This window comes from Myotis yumanensis, unplaced genomic scaffold (assembly GCF_028538775.1).
Source record: "Myotis yumanensis isolate MYYU_CA2020_CCGP unplaced genomic scaffold, mMyoYum1.0.hap1 SCAF_5, whole genome shotgun sequence".
NCBI lineage: Eukaryota > Metazoa > Chordata > Mammalia > Chiroptera > Vespertilionidae > Myotis > Myotis yumanensis.
This window is the reverse complement of record NW_027223756.1, coordinates 83423561-83442203: the sequence shown is the minus strand read 5'-3', so window position 1 is coordinate 83442203 and position 18643 is coordinate 83423561. Positions and strand designations below refer to the sequence as shown.

The following is an 18643-nucleotide window of genomic DNA, read 5'->3' as shown; positions in this document are numbered from 1 at the left end:
ATATGCTTTTAAAAATATATATATTTTTATTGATTTCAGAGAGGAAGGGAGAGAGAGAGAGAGATAGAAACATCAATGATGAGAGAGAATCATTGATTTGCTGCCTCCTGCAGGCCCCCCACTGGAGATTGAGTCTGTAACCCGGGCATGTGCCCTTGACAGGAACTGAACCTGGGACTCTGGTCCACAGGCCAACACCCTATCCACTGAGCCAAACCGGATAGGGCCCATATATGCATTTTAAATTTCAGGCTGCAGAACCATTTATATCATAAATCTCATCAATATGTGTAGAATATACCAGGGCACCCACAAAACTTCACAGTGATCATCACTGAGAAGGAGACTGTGAAGAACGGAACAAAAGGGAAGGGATTTGGGGTTTTTGCTTTAGATCCTGTCATAGTTTCAGTTTTTATGGTCACAATACAAATCAAACCTGGTTATATAGCTTTCTGAGTACCTGCTGCAAAGCCAAAGGCTACATTTTATCAAAGAGAAGCCTAAATGAATGGCTTGCGAGCCCAGGTCAGGCAGGTAACGCTGAAAGTAAAGGTGGGCTGGGCTGCAGGCCATCAGGAGGTCAAGGCTGCCAACACAAGGCTAGTGTTGGGGACAGATTCAGTCTGACTTTAGAATCCCAACTTCCACATTTCTGAGTGTTGGGGCAGGTTTCTTGACTTCTCTGGGCCTCCATTCTCCATTTTCTATAAAATGGAGATAACAGCAGTCCCTCTCCTATGGTTACTGTAAGACTAAAAAGATTAATTTAGCCGAAACCGGTTTGGCTCAGTGGATAGAGCGTCGGCCTGCGGACTGAAAGGTCCCAGGTTCGATTCCGGTCAAGGGCATGTACCTGGGTTGCAGGCACGTCCCCAGTGGGAGATGTGCAGGAGGCAGCTGATTGATATTTCTCTCTCATCGATGTTTCTAACTCTCTATCTCTCTCCCTTCCTCTCTGTAAAAAATCAATAAAATATATTTAAAAAAAAAAAAAAAAAAAAAAAAAAAAAAAAAAGATTAATTTAGAGAAAGTGCACACATGTCGTGTTAGCTTAAGTTACCTGACAAATGTAATGAACCCTGTGTGGCCTGTACCTTCCAATTTCCCAGAAGAAGCTGGGAATCCTGATTTTGATATTTAAAAGGTAGTAACTAAGTTTTTTATTTTATAGTGTTTAGGCCAAATCTGGCTGTGGCCACCACTGGCCCGTCCCTGTGACTGAGGCCCTGCAGGGCCAGACACTTACGTTGTTGATCATGAGGTGCATGATGGTCTTTGGCATGAGGTCGCGGATGGACTTGTTGATGATGGCCACGTAGGAGTCTACCAGGTTGCGAATGGTCTCCACCTGGCGCTCTAGCTGTGGGTCCATGGAGAAGGTGTTCTCCTGTACTCCACCTTCCTCGTTTTCTGCCTGCAAGGTGGGAGAGAGGTGGTGAAGGGTGACTGAGGTCTAAGGAGAGCATAGGGAGCCCCCCTTCTCTGAAAATTGCTTGCCCTGTCCTACCCACAACCAACCAACCCTCCAGGGCTGGCTCCTGATATCCATGTTGGCATGTGGCCCTGCCTGCCCCTGGACTGAGCTGCCCGGATCTGAGGTGACTATGGCCCAAAGCGGGTTAGATCTTCTTACTTGGGGATTGAAACAAATGTTAAGAATAACAATTAAAAAGAAAAAAAAAAAAGAACATGTTAATTAGGGGATGGGGATAGCCATGTTCTCTCTACTTCAAGGAGAAGAGAAAACATAGCAGATGGGGTCCTAGTCCCTACTCATCTCTGTCCTTGGCTTCAGTTGGAGAACCTTCTGGGCCCTGAGGACAAAATCCTCCTCCACTTCTCTGTTTTGTGTGCTCAAGGGTGTGGGCTACGTGCCTTCAGAAAGTTGTGGTAAATACAGCCTGGAGATGACTCATCCTATTGAGATCCTAGCCCCTTCCTCTCCCATGTGGGGTCAGCTCAGCCAGAAGGGTGCTGGCCAGGCCGGGCATGGAGCGCCTCACCTGGTCCTTCTCAGGGTAGACACCAGCTCGGAGGAACGAGGCCTTCCAGCTGTCCACTTCCTCCTGGGACTCGCAGGCCAGCTCGATCTGCCGCAGGTCCTTATAGACATTCCTGTGATGGGAAGAGAGAGAGGCACATGCTTGACCTTGACTGTGGGCCCAGATTGGGTGTAATGAGCTCTAGGGTCTGAGTGACTGGGTTTCACATGTGACCCAGACACTCACGACCAGAGACCCCAGAATGGTAGCAGTTTCTGTACCCAATCCTGTCCCACAGGCAGGCATGGCTGAGACGGCCAAGCTGCCCCTAAGTCTCTGCGGGAGATTTGGGTTTGAGGTGGGGCATTGTCCCGTGATGGAGCTCTGGCCAACTGGTGGTTAGTGAGTGGCGGCCTGGAAAGACTGACGGAAGGAGTTGTGAAGGGAGGGGCACGCCGTTATTGCTCCTCCAACTCTTCTCTGATGCCCGCATCACCATCAGGCTGGCTGCAGCTTGGGCAGCCCCCTTGGACAATGAGCAGCCAGGCTGAGGGATAAGGAGGACCTGGGCCCACATACCTGTGGAGCTGCCCCACTTGCCCTGGATGGTAAAGTCTTAACCTGATTTATATAAAAAAGGAAACATCTATCTTGTTTCTGTTACTATTATTCTGGGTTTTCTAAACTCCTAAACAATTTATCAGGTAATATCTTCACAGGGGGACACAGGGCCAGGGTGGTGGGACAGTTGCCCAGTGTCACTCAGTCAGGAAAAGCTCCCCAACAGGTCTGTCCCCCTGCAGAGCCCAGGTTCTGCCACATACCCCCCTAGGGATTCTTGGGCAGGGAAGGTAGGTGAGCCTCACAGAGCTATAAAGGTTTTTGGAGTCAGCTGATGGCCAAAGGAGGTCTTGAGGGCAGTCCAGAGAAAAGGATAGCGTTTTTCTTACACAACAGGGGCTCAGCTGGAATTGGTGGTGCAGACAAGCAATATGGTGGTGGCCCTGGGGCCAGCTGGGATGTCAATCACCTGCCAGCTGGCTCAGGTGGTCCCTGGTTCCTGGATGAGGGTGTGTGTGTCTTAGGGAGGGGCCCTCCCTTCCTGAGTTGAGAAAAGTGCCTTTACTTGTGCTAAAGTCTCCCAACACACTATGGGAAGATTTACTGAGGGCCTCCCGGTCCCTTCCCCATCTGCACTCACTCAGGGATCCCATTCGGTCTGTCTTTAAATACCACCCTGCAATCCCAATTCCCCAATTCACATCCCTTCCTGGGGCTTGTTCCTAAATGCCACACTCTTATATCTACCCAGCTACCTCCCCAAACCCCACAGGCCTCTCTCCCTCTTCCTGGCTCCTGTCTCCCAGCTTACCCTGCCTCCACCTTCCCCATCATGCTTGCTGGCAGCTCCCTCCCTGCAGGAGCTCAGGGTCACCAGCAATGCCTTTCTCTCCATATCCACCAGAAGTTTGGCCAACTCCTCCTCTATGTCCCTAAGCACCACCCAGGTCCAGCCCCACCGTCTCCCACCTGGACCAGCACAGTCTCTTGGTCCCGGTGCCCTGGGCTCCTGCCACACCCCCATGTCTGTCTCCCATGGCCACAAGAGGGCGCTGTGAGCACCTGAGTCAGGTCCTATTCCTGTTTAGAACCCTCCAAGGCTCCTGGCATCATTTCATCTGTCTCTGCCCAGAGGGTCCTCCCTGACCACCCATGGCATTTTTTTCAATGGACTCTCTTTCTAGAATGTGATATGCCAGGATAGGGCCTATATTCTTCAAGTGCTCAGTGGATGCTGCTGAATGACTGACTGAAGGAGGTCTCCATCCTGGGACCCCATGGGCACTCACCTCTGCTCCGTGTTGAAGATGGCAAAGACATGCTTGTTGGACATGAAGCCCTTCTCTACGTCACGGATTTTGAGGTTGTCCAGAGGCAGCATGTATTTCTTCTCTTTCTCCTGAGGGTGGGAGGGGAGGGGTCAGCCTATGCTGTTTAACTGAAGACCTGAGGATGCCCGGGGCTGGGCTCTACTGCAGGGACCACTGCCAACACCTGATGCTTCTCATTTTAGCACGTTACTCAGATCAACTCACCCACTACTGCTGCCTCCTGTTCACCCTGCCCCAGCCATGCTGGCCTCCTGACACTCCCTGAACATCCTGGGCAAGTGCCCACCCAGGACCCTTTGCACATCTGGGACCTCTGCCAGGAACACTCCATGTCCGTGGCTCCCTCCTTGCCCCCTTCGGGTCTTTGTGCAGAGGAGACCTTGGCAACACCCACCCTAACCCCACCCCAACCTCCCTCAGATCCCAGCTTCTTTCTCCTTGATGCTTCCCCTCACAACACAACTGTATATCTTGCTATTGATCTGGGCTGCCGTCTGTCACCGGACAGACTCCTCAGTGCCTGGAGGGCAGGGACTCCTGTCTATTTGGTCACTGCTGACACACAGTGGATGCTCAAAGCTGGCCAGCTCTGACTCCATCCAGAATCCACTTCTCCCCTCCAGGCTGAGGGAATGAACTGCTAACTCAGTTACGGCCTCATAATGAGCCTGGAAGTGAGTTACCACTATGCTCCCATTTCCAAGGGGAGGGAGACCGAGGCACTGAGAAGGGCAGGCAGGGGATCAGGGGCAGGGCTGGGATTTCAGACGATCCAGGAGCTGGAAAGCAAGGCCCACTGAACTGACGGATGCCTGAGCTCCAGAGCCACAGAAGTGTCACTGGCTTCCTAAGGGCAGCCCCACTGAGGAAGTGCTGCTGGGGAAGCAGCCCTGGAGCCCAATGCTCCCCACCACTGTCGGCAAAGCACCTACAGGGCCAGCGCATCATTGTTAGTTTTCACAGTAGCCATGTGTGCGCATGTGCTTGCGCACTTTAACTGGGTTTTCACACCAGGAAACCAGAGCATGGTGTCAGGGTTCCCCAGCTCCCATGCCCACATGACCCATAGCAAATCTCAAGAGCCAATGTGAAGTGCTGCGCCTCCATCAGCTCATGAAACCTTCCACCATCCCTGCCAGGGAAGCATCAGGCTCGGGGAGGGAAGCTGGCTGCCCAGGGCCACACCGCAGGCAGCATGGGCCACAGAGGGTGTGCCCCAGACCACGCTCTCGTCACCATTCTCCCGGCCTTTCACCTCCTGGCGACTTTGGAGGAGACCTATCTCCTCACCCAGCAGTTCACTTCTTTCCACCTGTCTTGTCCCTGTCTGCCAGAAGGCCCCAGAACAAAGCCCAACATGGCCGCTGCTTCCAAATTCAAGAGCAACCCGTGACGGAGGGGAAGGGGTCAGGGGCTCCCTCAGAGTTTCAAGACCACAGACAGGGAGGCAGGAGCTAGTGGCCAGCTTGGTGCCAAGTATGGGCTGTCCTTGGGCACTGGGAGCTCAGACCTCTGCCCCTCCCTGACCATGTGCCCCTGGGCAAGCCACTTCCCCGCTATCTATCAAAGGCAGACAGGAGCCCTGCCCTCGTTTGAGGTGAGGGTTGACACTTTGTGAGAAAGTACTGATCATGTGCCAACCCAGAGCCAGTGCTTCCAAGACACCAGGGTTTTCTTTGGTCTGTGTCTCTCATGCTCCAGCGTCAGCCTACTAGGCTCTGGGCAGGGAGGAAGCAGACACAGCGCTTCTCCAGGCCAAGCTGCAGTGAGGCAGGGAGAGGGGCCCAGTGCCCAGGAAACGGGACACACACACACACACACACACACACACACACACACACTTCAGGCTCCAGACTTGGAGCCCAAGGGACAGAGTGTGGTGAAGACAGGGTGCACCCGTTGTCCCAGGCAGTTTTGGGGGCTTTAGGAGAGAACAGGGCAGGAGCTCCCTGACTGGAAGTCTGTGGAAAGGCCTTCACTGCCCCCGCCCTGCTGTGTCCTGAGGCAGGAAGCTTCTAGTCAGCTGGCCAGGCCAAGTCACTGAGTCACAGTCCTTTTGGACCCCGAGCGAGACGCCACATCTGGAACTGTTTATAGTGTGATTCCACCCAGAGCACAGCGGCTGCCTTCCTGATGCTGCCGGCGCACGTACACTCACTCACTCTCACACACACACACACACACACACACACACACAGCCGCTGTGTGTGCGTGTCTGTGTGTGTGTGTGTGTGCGCGCGCGCCCGCCCCTATACCGACCCCCAAGGAAAGCGTCTCCCGCACGCAGAGGCCACGGACCCAAACCCTCCTTCCCACCCACCCCCTCCTTAGGATTTCCTGAAAACCCACAACTTTCTCCAGATGCAAGCCAGCCCAGCCTTGCCACGTCAGAAAAGCTAGAGCGGACTGTCACAGGCGGAGCAGTGGCTTCCTCGGCTGTTCAGAGGTGCTGGAGCGTGGTGGCCCTGTCGCTGCCTGGGGGGCCCACGGGATGGACAGCCAGCCCCGCCAACCCAGTGTTCAGACTACCTGTTCAGGGGGCTCTGAATGTGTACAGTAGTCTGCACATTGGTTAGGCTGGGCTTGGGCCAGCAGCACGTCGGGACAGGGGCCCCCCAAACTTGCTGCCACCCCACAGAGAGGCAGACCTGGAGGTGAGTATTACTGCCCACCGGGCTGGAGACTGAGATGGAAGGATCTGGAGTCCAGAAAAAGGGTTTGGGTGGGAGAAAAGGCTCCAGGGAAAGGCAGAGGGAGCCCCGAAGCCGGTCCTAAGGTTGGGGGCCCCTGGCTGAATCACCCCCCTACACCCACCTCTTGCAGTAACCATCTCTTGTTTATTTTTTTAGATAAAGAAATACAAATGTCTTGCCCCTCTCTGAGGCTTCTCTAAGGAGCCTGGCCCTGGGGGTGGCCACCATGTGTGACTCTGAGGGTCCCGGCTGGAATCCTAACTTGGGCGGAGGCACAGGATGTCGCTCCTGCCCCTCCCGATCTGAGCCCGCTTTGTGTCTGGGGCACACAAGGCCCCTTTCACAGGCCTGCTGGTTCTCATTACCACCGGCGGGCATTCGACCCTCCTCCCAACACTTCCCCTGCCTCTGGTCTGGGGCCCCAAGGGAGAGTCTGGGGCTCCTGCTTTCAACCCCCAGGTGAGAGGTAAACGAAGGGCCTGGCCTCTCTTCAAGTTCAAGAACAGAATCTCTGAAAACTGGACTTGCATTGGTGCCGAGCAGTGAACCAGCCTAGGGTTGGGCCCAGAAGCCCCTCTGTAACTGCCCACGGCCGGCACCAGGCCCTGGGACCCCCGAGCCCAAAGGCGGGACCAGCCCTGAGCTTGCCTGACAGCTGACGAATCACAGAGCAGGCTGGGTTTCAGATGATGGGGGCGGAGAGGGAAAAAATGTGAAGGCGACACCCCACCCCTCACCCAGCCATTTTAGAGCTGATGTGGCCACCAGGGTTCCTTGAGGAATGCCTGGTCTCACCCTCCCCGCCCCCGCATCCAAACCCTATGAAGCTGTGGGGTCCTGAACAACCCCCCACCTTTGTTTAAAAACAGCCACCCGGACAGGGTCCCTCCCTTCAGGGGACTCAGAGCTCCTGAGGTTTCCAGAACATTCCAGGGTGAGTATCTGGACTCATGTGGGGTGGGCTGATTTCATCCCGAAACATGGTCCCTTGGAGGAATCCACGTCCGGCCTGGGCTGTGGGGCTGAGGTGTCTCTCGGGTCAGGGCGCTTGTGCCCACCCACAGGAGAGAAGGGCACAGCTCAGTGGAGGACCTACCGCCCAGCCCAGGCCACCCCCAGCACAGCAGGAGTTTAGAAGTTCCCTCTGAGAGCCAGAACTTCCCCTTCCCCCTGCCTGCCCTTCTGGCGCTTGTGCCCCCTCTACCCACCCACGGGGCCCGTTCTCGGCTCTGTGCCATGGGGACGTCACTAGCTGGAGGCTCAGCTTCCTCACTGACCAAGTGTGAGGATTCCGAGGGGAGGATACCCTCCACGTGTGGCCTAGTGGGCGTCATAAATAAGAGCCACCCAGGGGCCCCAACAGCGCTCTACCTGCCTCGTCTCTGAACCCGGGTGGAAATGCGCAGTTTGGCCCAGGCCTGGCTGTCATCTGCCAACGAGGCCTCCTATTGGGGCACTTCTAAAGGGGGTCCTCCCAATTCCCAAGGGGAGGCTCTGAGGGCACCTGGGCTGGGCCGGGGGCTATGCCATCCCAGATAAGCAGGACACACCGTGGCCATGTGACTAGACTCTGGTCAGGGACACCTGAGCTGGGTGGTGTGTGCACGTTCTTCGTCAGGCCCTTGTTGGGGCCGCTGGAGGCCATGTGGTGACGGGCGTGGGGCAGCCATCTTGGACAGTGAGGGGAGCCCTGTGTTAAGGCGGCAACGGGAAAAGAGAAGCCTACGCCCTGGTCAGCCTGCATCACAGGGCCACCAAATTCACCAGGGACACGTATGAGAAACAGACTTCTGTTTGGGTAAGTGCCTTCGTTTGGGGCCTGTCACAGACACACAACACTGCCCTGGCCAACAGAGAGAGCCTATGGGGCTCCCGGAAGGCAATCCAGGAAAAGGACAGAAACACAGCGCTCCTTGCTGGTGTTTGGCCCATCACAGTGGCAATAGGACCCGCAGGAATGGCTTCACTCCCAGGCCGCTAAGCCACAGTTATGTTGTTCCATTAGGATAATAAGTAAAGAAATGGGCCACTCAGGATGGGAAAATGGGCTAGAGCCGTGGTCGGCAAACTGCGGCTCGCAAGCCACATGTGGCTCTTTGGCCCCTTCAATGTGGCTCTTCCACAAAATACCATGTGTAGGCGCACGTACAGTGTAATTGAAACTTCGTGGCCCATGCGCAGAAGTTAGTATTTTGTGGAAGAGCCACACTCAAGGGGCCAAAGAGCCGCATGTGGCTCATGAGCCGCGGTTTGCAAGGCCGCAGTTTGCTGACCACTGGGCTAGAGCATAGAGAGGATGGACCTGAACAGCAGTGCCTCCCTCTCGCCTCCCTCCGTCCCTGCCCCCCTGCTCCCTGTTCATGGAGACAGCAGCTCAAACAGCGTGCAATACTGCTCCCTGAGGCCTCCCTCTGTCCTTCTGATCAGGACAAGAAAGTGTGTAATGTTCTGAAGACGACACTATGGCTCAGCACCTCACAGTAGGTAGGGGCCATTCATTCTACTTCACAGATGAGGAAACGAAGGCCCAGGGAGGCCAAGGGCTTGGTTGAGCCCATATAGTCGTATCCCATGGAATCCCAATACTCCAGCAGCCTGGCTGGAAGCCTGAGTCCCTGACCCCATGCTGTGTTCCTTCTGAGAGCCAGAACTTCCCCTTGCTATGCCGTTGGAGGCTGGGGTCTTTTCCAGCCCACCAGGGGCTCCCTCCCCCATCTTCCTTTCCTCCATCAGGCTGATCCCACAGGGGCCCTGGGGGCTGGGATATGATGTGTGATGCCTGGGGCACCCTCCAGCCTTGGTTGTTACCATCCTAATGGTGACCTCTGAGGCACAGTGGTACTCAGGAAACATTTCCTGAATGAACGAGTCAGTGAATGAGTAAACAAATGAATGAATAAGTGAGTGAGTGATAAGTGAGGGGCCACTATTCTTGCCCTTTGGCTCCAGCTCTGCCAGCCACTCACCTCCTCATCCTTGTACCAGGACAGAGATTCGGCCGTCAGCACAAACCAATACTCCTTGGAGCCGCCCTTCATGAGGCTGATGTTGTTGATGGTCAGCCAGCCCTTGCGGATCACCTGGAGAGAAGGGCACAGCTCAGTGGAGGACCTACCGCCCAGCCCAGACCACCCCCAGCACAGCAGCCAGAGCCCTTGCCCCCAGCAAGACAGGAAGCCAGGGAACAAGACAGAGGTACCTACAACCCAAAGACAGCCAACCTGCCCTGGTTGGGTAGCTCAGTTGGTTAGAGCGTCAGCCCAATACATCAAGGTTGTGGGTTCGATCCCCAGTCAGGACGCATACAAGAATCTACTGCCTTAGCTGGCTTAGCTCAGTGGATAGAGCATCGGCCAGTGGACTCAAGGGTCCCAGGTTCGATTCCAGTCAAGGGCACATGCCCAGTTTGTGGGCTTGATCCCCAGTAGGGGACATGCAGGAGGTAGCCAATCAATGATTCTCTCTCGTCATTGATGTTTCTATCTCTCTCTCCCTCTCCCTTCCTGTCTGAAATCAATAAAACATATTAAAAAAAAAAAAAAGAATATACCAACGAGGCCCTGTCTGGGTAGCTCAGTTGGCTAGAGCAACATCTCGATATGCCAAGGTTGTGGGTTCAATCCCTGGCCATGGCACATACAAGAATCAACCAATTAATGCATAAATAAGTGGAAAAATAAATCAATAGTTCTCTCTCCCTCTCTTTCAAATCAATTTTTAAAAAAGGTATTTTAAAAAAATCAAATAGCCCAGCCGGTGTGGCTCAGTGGTTGAGTGTCGACCCATGAACCAGGAGGTCATGGTCTGATTTCCAGTCAAGGCATGATCCCCAGTAGGGGGCGTTCAGGAGGAAGCTGATCCATGATTCATCATAGATGTTTCTAGCTCTCTCTCCCCGTCCCTTCCTGTCTCTGAAATCAATAAAAACATATTTTAAAAAAATCAATCAATGCATAAATAAGTGGAATAACAAACTGATGTCTCTCCCTTCCTCTTTGAAATTAATCAATAAATAAAAATTTATATAAATTAAAAAAAAAAAAACAGCCAACCAACTTCATCTTGCCCCAAGCACTTTCTGCTGGAAACCCATATGGGGCACTTGGGTGGACAGTCACTGATTGACTCACATGCCTGGGGTTAGGATGAGTTAGCACAGGTGGCAAAGGAATGCCTGCTGAGAGGGGCCCCGAGGAGGGACCCAGGCTTGTGTGTGCAGCCACACAGCATGTGACAGTGGATGATTGCAATTATCTTAATGAGACATGGGCATGAGGGATGCCCTTGAGCCCTGCCCCTCATCCCCTCTGGAAGGTCAATGGAGGACTGGAGGAGTCACCCCCACAATGAAACAGTTCCTTTTTCCTTTCAGGAGCCAAGCGGCAGAGGCTCAACTCAGCCTTGACTCTGCTGCCTACTCTGTTGGCTCCTCTGACAGCAAACCAGGGCAGGTGCTCAGCGGGCACAGGTACCTGCTTTGACAGCCCCCACCCTGGGGCTCCCTTTCAGGGCGTGAGGACGAAGGGATGCCTTCATCCAGAGCCCTGGGGACCTGCAGGGAATATGCCCCGTCGTCCCACTTTTCTGTCTGACACATCGGGCCGGGAGACCTCCTGGATGGGGGTCATCAGGCGGTGGCTGTCATCTGAGTGAGAGGCAAAACCCAGGCTGGTGCAGGGGACTCACCTGGCAGCTATACACAGGCAGCCTGGGGGGCAATGCTCTCATGATCCCTGGGCCATGGAGACATGTGTGGGCCAGAGCACCCCACCAATCTGGACTGGGGGCCCCAGGGCAGCGGGAAGCATGTGGAGGCACAGGCAGGGCTGCCTGGGGCCAAGGCAGCAACAGACCATGCCTAGCTGCAGAGAGTAGGCTGCAAGCGGCCACAAATAGCTGAGAAGAGCTGGTGGTGGGACCCCAGATTGGGGTGGGGCAGGAGCACCCTACATGAGGATTTGGGGGTGCTTCTGGGGCCCACATACCTTCCTAGTGGGTGGGTATCAGGACGGGCTGCATTCTGTCTACCCTGACCTGACCCCGGGCTTACCAAGTCTTATCAGGGAGACCAACCCCCAACCCCTACTCCTCTTGGGGCTAGACTTAGGCTCTGAGCCTCAGAACATAAAGATGGAGATGGCCACAGAGCGCTCAGAGACCCCTGCACCATGCAGAAGCCCCTGCCCAGGCTGGAGATGGCATGGTACGCCAGCTGGAAGCCCTGGTTAAGGCCCAGGGCATAGATTTCTCCCTCCCTTGGATGACGAGACAGCACTTTGGAATCTTCTGGCCATCAGGAAGCAGGCAGTGACCTCTAACACCTGCCCAGCCGCAGGCTGCCTCGTTGGCAAGGAGGCAGAGGCCATGGTATCCTCCCTCGCAGCAGGATGACCAACTCACCCCAGTTTAGCACTAAAAGTCTCGAGTCCCAGGTAAAGCAGGAAAGTAGGTCATGCTGAGGGCAAGGGTGGTCTCCAGACTCAGGCCCAAGGCCTTCCTGCTTAGGACCCGGGACGCAGCCCCTGTATCTGGCCACCACATCCAGCTCCCAAGCTTCGGGGCTCTGCTCATGCCTGCTCCTCCGCTCCCCAGGGGTAAGGAGGGCCTGCCCCGGGTTAGTCCAGGCCCACAGAGTGGGTGTTTCTAACCTTCAATTCAGTCAGTGATTGAAAGCCAGGGAAGGGAGGAAGAGGGGGATAGAAAGACAGGCTGTCAGTGTTCCCCAGATAAATCCTCCCATGAGGCCTCTGCACTCATGGGCCCAGCCTGTGCCCAACCACCCTTTGGTGGCCTTGCTTGCCTACAGGGCATGTGGTATGAGATGGGGGCCACGCCAGGAATGGCACATCTGAGTCTCAGGGCAGGAGGCTGCTAATCGGACCTGCAGAAGCCCCCAGGTCCCTTCTCCCTCGAGCCATCCAGAGAGCTGCCTTCATGTGAGTCCAACTGGGGTTAGAAACAGAACCCCACCATGGAAAGATGCAAGCTGTGGGTGGCAGACCAGGCGCTGAGCATAAAGGAAAAGGAGTACCTGGGCCCCCTCATCCTAAACCCAGATTTGTGCCCAAGGGGACTGGGCTTAAAACAATGGGGGATGGGAGCAGGACGGGCAGGAGAGACAGAAGAGGCAGGCGGGTTTCCAGGGTACACAGCAAGGCATGCCAGGGTGGAAGAAAGGACCACAGGGACAGCATGGGCAGCAGGCGAGAAGCGACACAGCTGGTGCCCACAAGCAGGGTGGGCCAGCCTCCTCCCAGGTGAGGGTTCCAGCCGTGCACACGGCAGGGCTGGGCTTTGTAGCCAGGGGTCTGGAATCCAGCAGGAAAAGAATGACTAAACCTCTCAGGCCCCTGGACTATTTAGAGGCAAGAAATCATTCAAGTTCCAAGGGGGTTGGAGGTGACGTGGGAATCAGGAGCCAAAGACAATCCATTCCTCTTGCTCCCTCCGCCCCCAAGCTCTGGCTCTTTCTGGATCCTCTGAGAGAATTCTAGGCCCTGGGCACAAGTGAGGCCCTGGCACAGGATCAGCTCAGCTACTTGGGGTCGAAGATCCATGCTAGGGGGCAGCAGAGGGACCCAGTGCCTCAGTGGCTGGTGGTGGGAGGCCATCCCGGAGAAGGAGGCTGTTGTTAGGGCTGGGGGCCCAGGCCTTGCTCTCCAAGGTGGAGAGCTGGGGCTGAGCCAGTTGCCCAGAGGCAGGCACCTTGAAAAGAGTTCAACTGTCAGACTTAAGCAGCACCTGCTACCCACTGGGCTGGGCCACACAAGGAGAGGAAGTGTAAGAACAGGGATGGCAAATACCACTCATGTGGGGGCCACACCCATCAACGAGTAGGAGCTGCCCGAAGTGCTGTGGTAAGAATTCTAGGTGCAATGGGAAAGAATGCTAGGATCAACAAGTGATGTCTGCCACAGGCAAAGGATACGGGATGGGGCAAGTGGCACAGAAGAGCCCACTCCATCGTGTACCTGCCATGGAGGCAGGATAGTGGCAGCATTCAGTAGTGAGTTCCCTCATCAATTAGTCATGCCTGTCATAAACTGTGTCACATATAAAGCTATCATATGGGAAATAAATTCCCAGCCAGTTAGTCACATCTGCCATAGAATGGGGAGTGGTGGCATGCTTAGGAAAGAGTGCCAGGAATGGTTAGCAGTGTCTGCCGTGGGCACATGACAGGGGAGAGGCACCAGGGAAAGAGTGCTAGATCAATTAGTAATGTCTGCCATGAGCACGGGAAGGGGACATTTTCCCCACGGTGATGTCTGCACTGGGGACAAAGCGGTGGCAGTGGCAAGTTCCAGCAGAGCTTGAGCAAAATCTCCGAGAAGGATGTGATAGAGGGAAGGGAGGGAGGGGTATTAGTCAAGTATTTGCCATCCCTGACCTACAGGAAACCAGGTCCACATGTTAGGAATGGGCTGGAGGGCGGCCTTCCACCAGGGCAGTGGTCAGGTTAGTCTGTGTTAAGTCTGCTTATGCCCAAGGCAACATGACATCAGACATAGGCTGTGGCAGGGAGGTTTGGTTAGCTTGATTGTTAGTTGTTTTTTATTTTGAGGGGAAGGGAATGTTAAGGGGTGGGGGGGTCTCCACCACCACGACAATCTCTAATGTTTGCTACCACACTAAGTGGGTACTTACCAAGATCTCCCCCTTTGAAAATGCAAAGTTAGGTAAATCAAAGAAGAGCAGGCAGAGGAAAAGAGACGTCAGGGACATGAGGGGACAGAGAAAAAGCAGGAAAGGCACACAAATGGGAAGAGAGAAGAGCAGAGGAAAAAAACAGCAAAAGAAAAAAAATTACATGCTATTAATTATATTCATGGTGTTAATATTTAATTCATTATCATCTCCTGAAACAAGAAAGCAACAACATACGTATCAACAAGCACAAAAAAAATCATGCAGTGGTTACACCCTTCTTTTCCAGAGGGCTCGATAATCGTGCAAGATAAATAGCAGAGTCCCCACCCTCATCCCTGTATGATGTGGAGAAGCAGGGGACACGGGCAGAAAGGTGATGATTTTCTCAAAAACCCCAAAAACTAATAGTGGTAAATATATAAAGCTGTTCTTATTTCACGGCCTCTGGCTGGGGTACATCAACAAGGTAGAACACCCTGTGTGTGACTTATGGTTTTTCCACAGGTGGGGTCAACCATGGAACTCTTTTCACAATGCAGCCTCCCACGGGCTCCTAGACCTTGGGGCCGAGAACCCAATGTGGCCACAGACACCACGGGTGATTGTGCTGCCCTGAGGGTCAAGCTCTAACCATGGCCTTGGATGTTCAGACAGGGACTCACAGGTGTATAAAATCTGCCCCCTTGGCCCTGCCAGAGCTTTGGCTCTCAGACCAGTTTCCTGAAGCATCACAACCTAAGTGGACTTAAGAGGCTGCAGGGTGAGGATCTGTGGGGCATGCACACGCCAGGTGCCATTGCAAGGCTCGGTGGTCCCTTAGTGCCCTCCCGCCCCCTCCCCTGAGGGTGGAGCTGCGGGCCCTAGAGGGGTGGTTACCTGGTTGGGAATGGCTCTCTTCTTGTTCAGCTGTGTGCTCCTCTGCTGGGCGCTGAAACCAAAGCACAGAGAGGCTCATGCAGGTGAGAAGCTGGGAGGGACAGGGAGCAAGAGGCCCTCATGGCCCAGGTGGGGTTCTTTACCACACGAGGGGGCCAGTGACTGGTTAAGGGCAGAGTCAGAGAGAAACTGCCCTGCACACAAACGGCTGCCCAAGGGAAAGAGCTCAGGTTCATGGAAGGAGAAAATGTATGGAATTACACTGAAGCTTCTAGGCCATGATCTCTGCCACCCCTAAGAGCACCAGCTATTTCCAAAGTGACTGGGTACTGGAGCCTCCAAGAATGGCATGAGGAGCTGGAGTCCCAGGTGGCTCGAAGTTAGCCATGATGGCTTCTGAGTGCTTAGGGGTCAAAAACTTGAGGCTTTCTCCCGCTCTCCATTCCTACCCCAACCCCTGGCAGTAAGGCCTAAGTAGCTCTGACCACGGTGTTGTCAGACCTGGGCGATCAGACCGTGGGACAGCTGCTTATCAATAAACATCACTCATCTTGGATGGCTCCTGCCCAGACCAGAGGACAGTCAAGGTCCATAGGGCATGTTTCTACAAGGTCCTTATTTATCTACAGTCCCAGATAGCTTTTCTTCTTATTCTACCCTGTTTCCTGGCTAGTGCATGCCAGGAAATGACGAGTGCAGATGAAGGTCATGTATCTCGCACCTACTTAGCTCACTTGTTTGTCCTAATGTCATATCTTATCGTATTGCTTTAGCTGGAACTTTCAGAACAGTATGAAAAGGCCAACCATCCTGTTTCATTCTTTTATTCACTGCCTCTGGAGTTTTACATTAAAGTTCAAGTTGGCTGTTGGATAAATTGAGAGAGAGAGAGAGAGTGTGTGTGTGTACACACGCAAAAAGGGAATAAGTTTCTGTTCCCTGATCAGTAAAAGTTAAAAATATTAAGAACGGAGGTGGAATTTTACCCAATAATTTTCCTAATGTTCAATGAGTTTATTACAGGGCGTTTGCTTTGGGCTTTAGTGTGAAGAGGCCGTGGGAAAGCAGCCCAGAACATCCAAGCAAAGAAGTTTGACCAAACGTGTCTGAAGAAGACAGGACTGAGCTAAGCCACTCATGCCAGGGCCTGGGTGCTAGAGAGGTCCCGGATGTGCGACTTCCTGCGGGCTTCCTGGCTCCCTGCTTGTCCTGGCAGCCCACACGGCTGCACCTTTCCCTTGCCTGCCCCCAGGAAGAGACTTCCCCCCAGCCTGCAGGGCCCTCCTGGTGATGGGGCTGGCCTCTCACCTTCACCTTGCATTGGTCTCCCATGCTCCTGGCTTCTCGGCCTTCCTTCCCTGTCTCTAACGATCTCTGGCGTACCCCGCCCGTCACCTGGCTGTCAGGACTTTCTTGGGAAGGTCTCTCCAGGACGCATCCCTTGTTCCCCTTTCCACAACCCCTCACCTACCTTCCTTTCCAACTCTCATTTTCTCTATGACAATTTGCTCAATGACAATGTGTCCCCAGCCTGTGGGCTCTGAAGGGGCAAGTCCCAAGTCTGGCTTATTCACTGTCCTAGTTCAAAGGCCCTGAAACAGTGCTCCATGGTTGTTCAGTGGGACCCTGGGATATCCCACCTAGGACTGGGGCCCTGGTTTATACCTAGGCTGGGAGGAGCCTGGCACCCTGGGCCCCACCCCCAGCTGTTCACACACCAGGGAAAAGGCACACAGCAGGCAATACCCACCAGGTCACCAGCTGCTCAGTATAGTAACAGCTGGGGGAGGTGGGAAGGCGCAGGAATCCAGAGGAAAGAGTGGAGTGGTCAAAGGAAAAACAGGAGAAATTGTGAGAAGGAACTGTGGATGAAGTGTGAGAAGCAGAGATATCAAGGTGAGAAAAACAGCAGCAAACCGAACAGGAGGACCAGTGTTTTCAGCCTACATACAACTGGCTGCTGGGATAGGAGCAGGAGGGGCTGCTCCCCAGGCTCCGAGAAACACCTGGGGGTGGCCCATGGCCTGTGCCCCCCAGCCCACTCCCAGCAGGGATTACTCAGCTGGGGCCTGAAGTTTATGATCATGCCCTTATTCATTCATTCTACTCACCTACCATGTGCCCAGCACAGAACAGTTGCTCAATTAACTGTGTTGAGTGCATTGATAAATGTTCTACCTGGTAACTACTTAGCACAACAGAGAATCCCCCGACAGAAAGACCCTCTTGCTGCAGCCTGCTAGCCCAAGGTTGGGCTCTAGCAGGCCCCTCCTCAAAGATGCCTCCCTGTACCCCCAAGGTCAGGCCAGAAGGCCGCCCTCGGGACTCCCATGGGCCCTACAGTCCCCGCCCCAGCACTGACCACACTGTATCCTAACTGTCCAGGTGCACGTCTGTCCCTGGCATGGGACCTTCTTTTGAGGGTGGGGACCTGGGCCTATGCTTGCTCAATGCTGTGTCACAGGGCCTGGCACAGAGAGATAATATTTGCTAAATGATACAAGGGAGTTGGCTACCAATGGTCTGTTATGCTATTGGGCTCAGGCAAGAACACCTTTGTGAGCCACCGGAACGATCCATGTGACACCCAAGCTCACTGAGGGGGTATAAGGCTGAAGGAGTCAGTGGGAGACGCCTGAGACCACCAGCATTTATATCTACATCTGGCTGAAATCAGAGCTCCCTGTTCTAGCCCCTTATCTAGGTCCCATGGAAGGTTCTGGTTTTAAATCTACAGTGTATAAATGGAGTCCTACCCGGTTTGGCTCAGTGGATAGAGCGCCGGCCTGTGGATGGAAGGGTCCTGGGTTCGATTCCGGTCAAGGGCACGTACCTCAGTTGCAGGCTCCTCCCAGCCTGGGCCCTGGTCAGGCTTGTGCAGGAGGCAACCAATCGATGTGTTTCCCTCACATCGGTGTCTCTCTCTCTCTTCCACTCTCTCTAAAAATCAATGGAAAAATATCCTCAGGTGAGGATTAAATATAAATAAAAAATAAAAAAATAAATGGAAGCCGTGGCGATGCAGGGCAGCCCTGACCCAGGAGACTCTGTGAAAGGGCCAGTGCACACGGAGCCTGGGAAAGCTGCACAGGAGCCATGACAGGCTCTGAGAAGGGCCTCAGGCAAGGAAGCACTGATGCTAGCGAGCCCTGTCCTTTCCTCATGAACTTGACCCCAGGACTGCACTTTCTTCCTTAAACCTCTGGTGCCCTCATAGGAGAGGCAGTGGGGACAATGGGGGTGGTCCAGGCAACCTTCCAGACACTCTCACCCCAGGACCCTGACACAGAGACCCTCACGCTCCAGCTCTCAGAGGGAATCCCAACTGAGGGTGAACTGGTGCCAGCCCATCGGCCGCTGTGCCCAACAGTACATACTTGGCAAATCCAATGAAGTCCTCGTGGTTTGTGTTGATGTAGGATTGCTCAATGTCGATGAGAAGAAGAATCTGAGGGAAAGCGGAAGTCTCTGTGAGTATACATGGTCCCCGACATGACTGTCTGACTTTATAACAGTGTGAGAGTGGTAAGCATTCAGTAGAAACCA

At 54.1% G+C, this 18643-nt stretch overlaps 1 protein-coding gene across 12 annotated transcripts in view; it reads right to left on the bottom strand.

The window, feature by feature from the left end:
* The window catches only part of DNM2 (dynamin 2), an 89368-nt gene that overhangs the window by 4632 nt on the left and 66093 nt on the right, over positions 1-18643 (bottom strand). For 5 of the 12 annotated variants that reach the window (XM_070416048.1, XM_070416040.1, XM_070416044.1 and 2 more), the window contains exons 12-18: positions 18475-18545; positions 15098-15149; positions 14219-14230; positions 9538-9651; positions 3837-3946; positions 2008-2119; positions 1251-1418 (exon numbers count right to left, since the gene is read on the bottom strand). In XM_070416048.1, coding sequence (XP_070272149.1) covers positions 1251-1418; positions 2008-2119; positions 3837-3946; positions 9538-9651; positions 14219-14230; positions 15098-15149; positions 18475-18545 — 639 coding nt within the window. Of the gene's footprint in view, positions 1-1250; positions 1419-2007; positions 2120-3836; positions 3947-9537; positions 9652-14218; positions 14231-15097; positions 15150-16847; positions 16878-18474; positions 18546-18643 lie in introns of all 12 variants that reach the window. The other 7 variants (XM_070416043.1, XM_070416036.1, XM_070416038.1 and 4 more) reach the window with 3 other exon arrangements.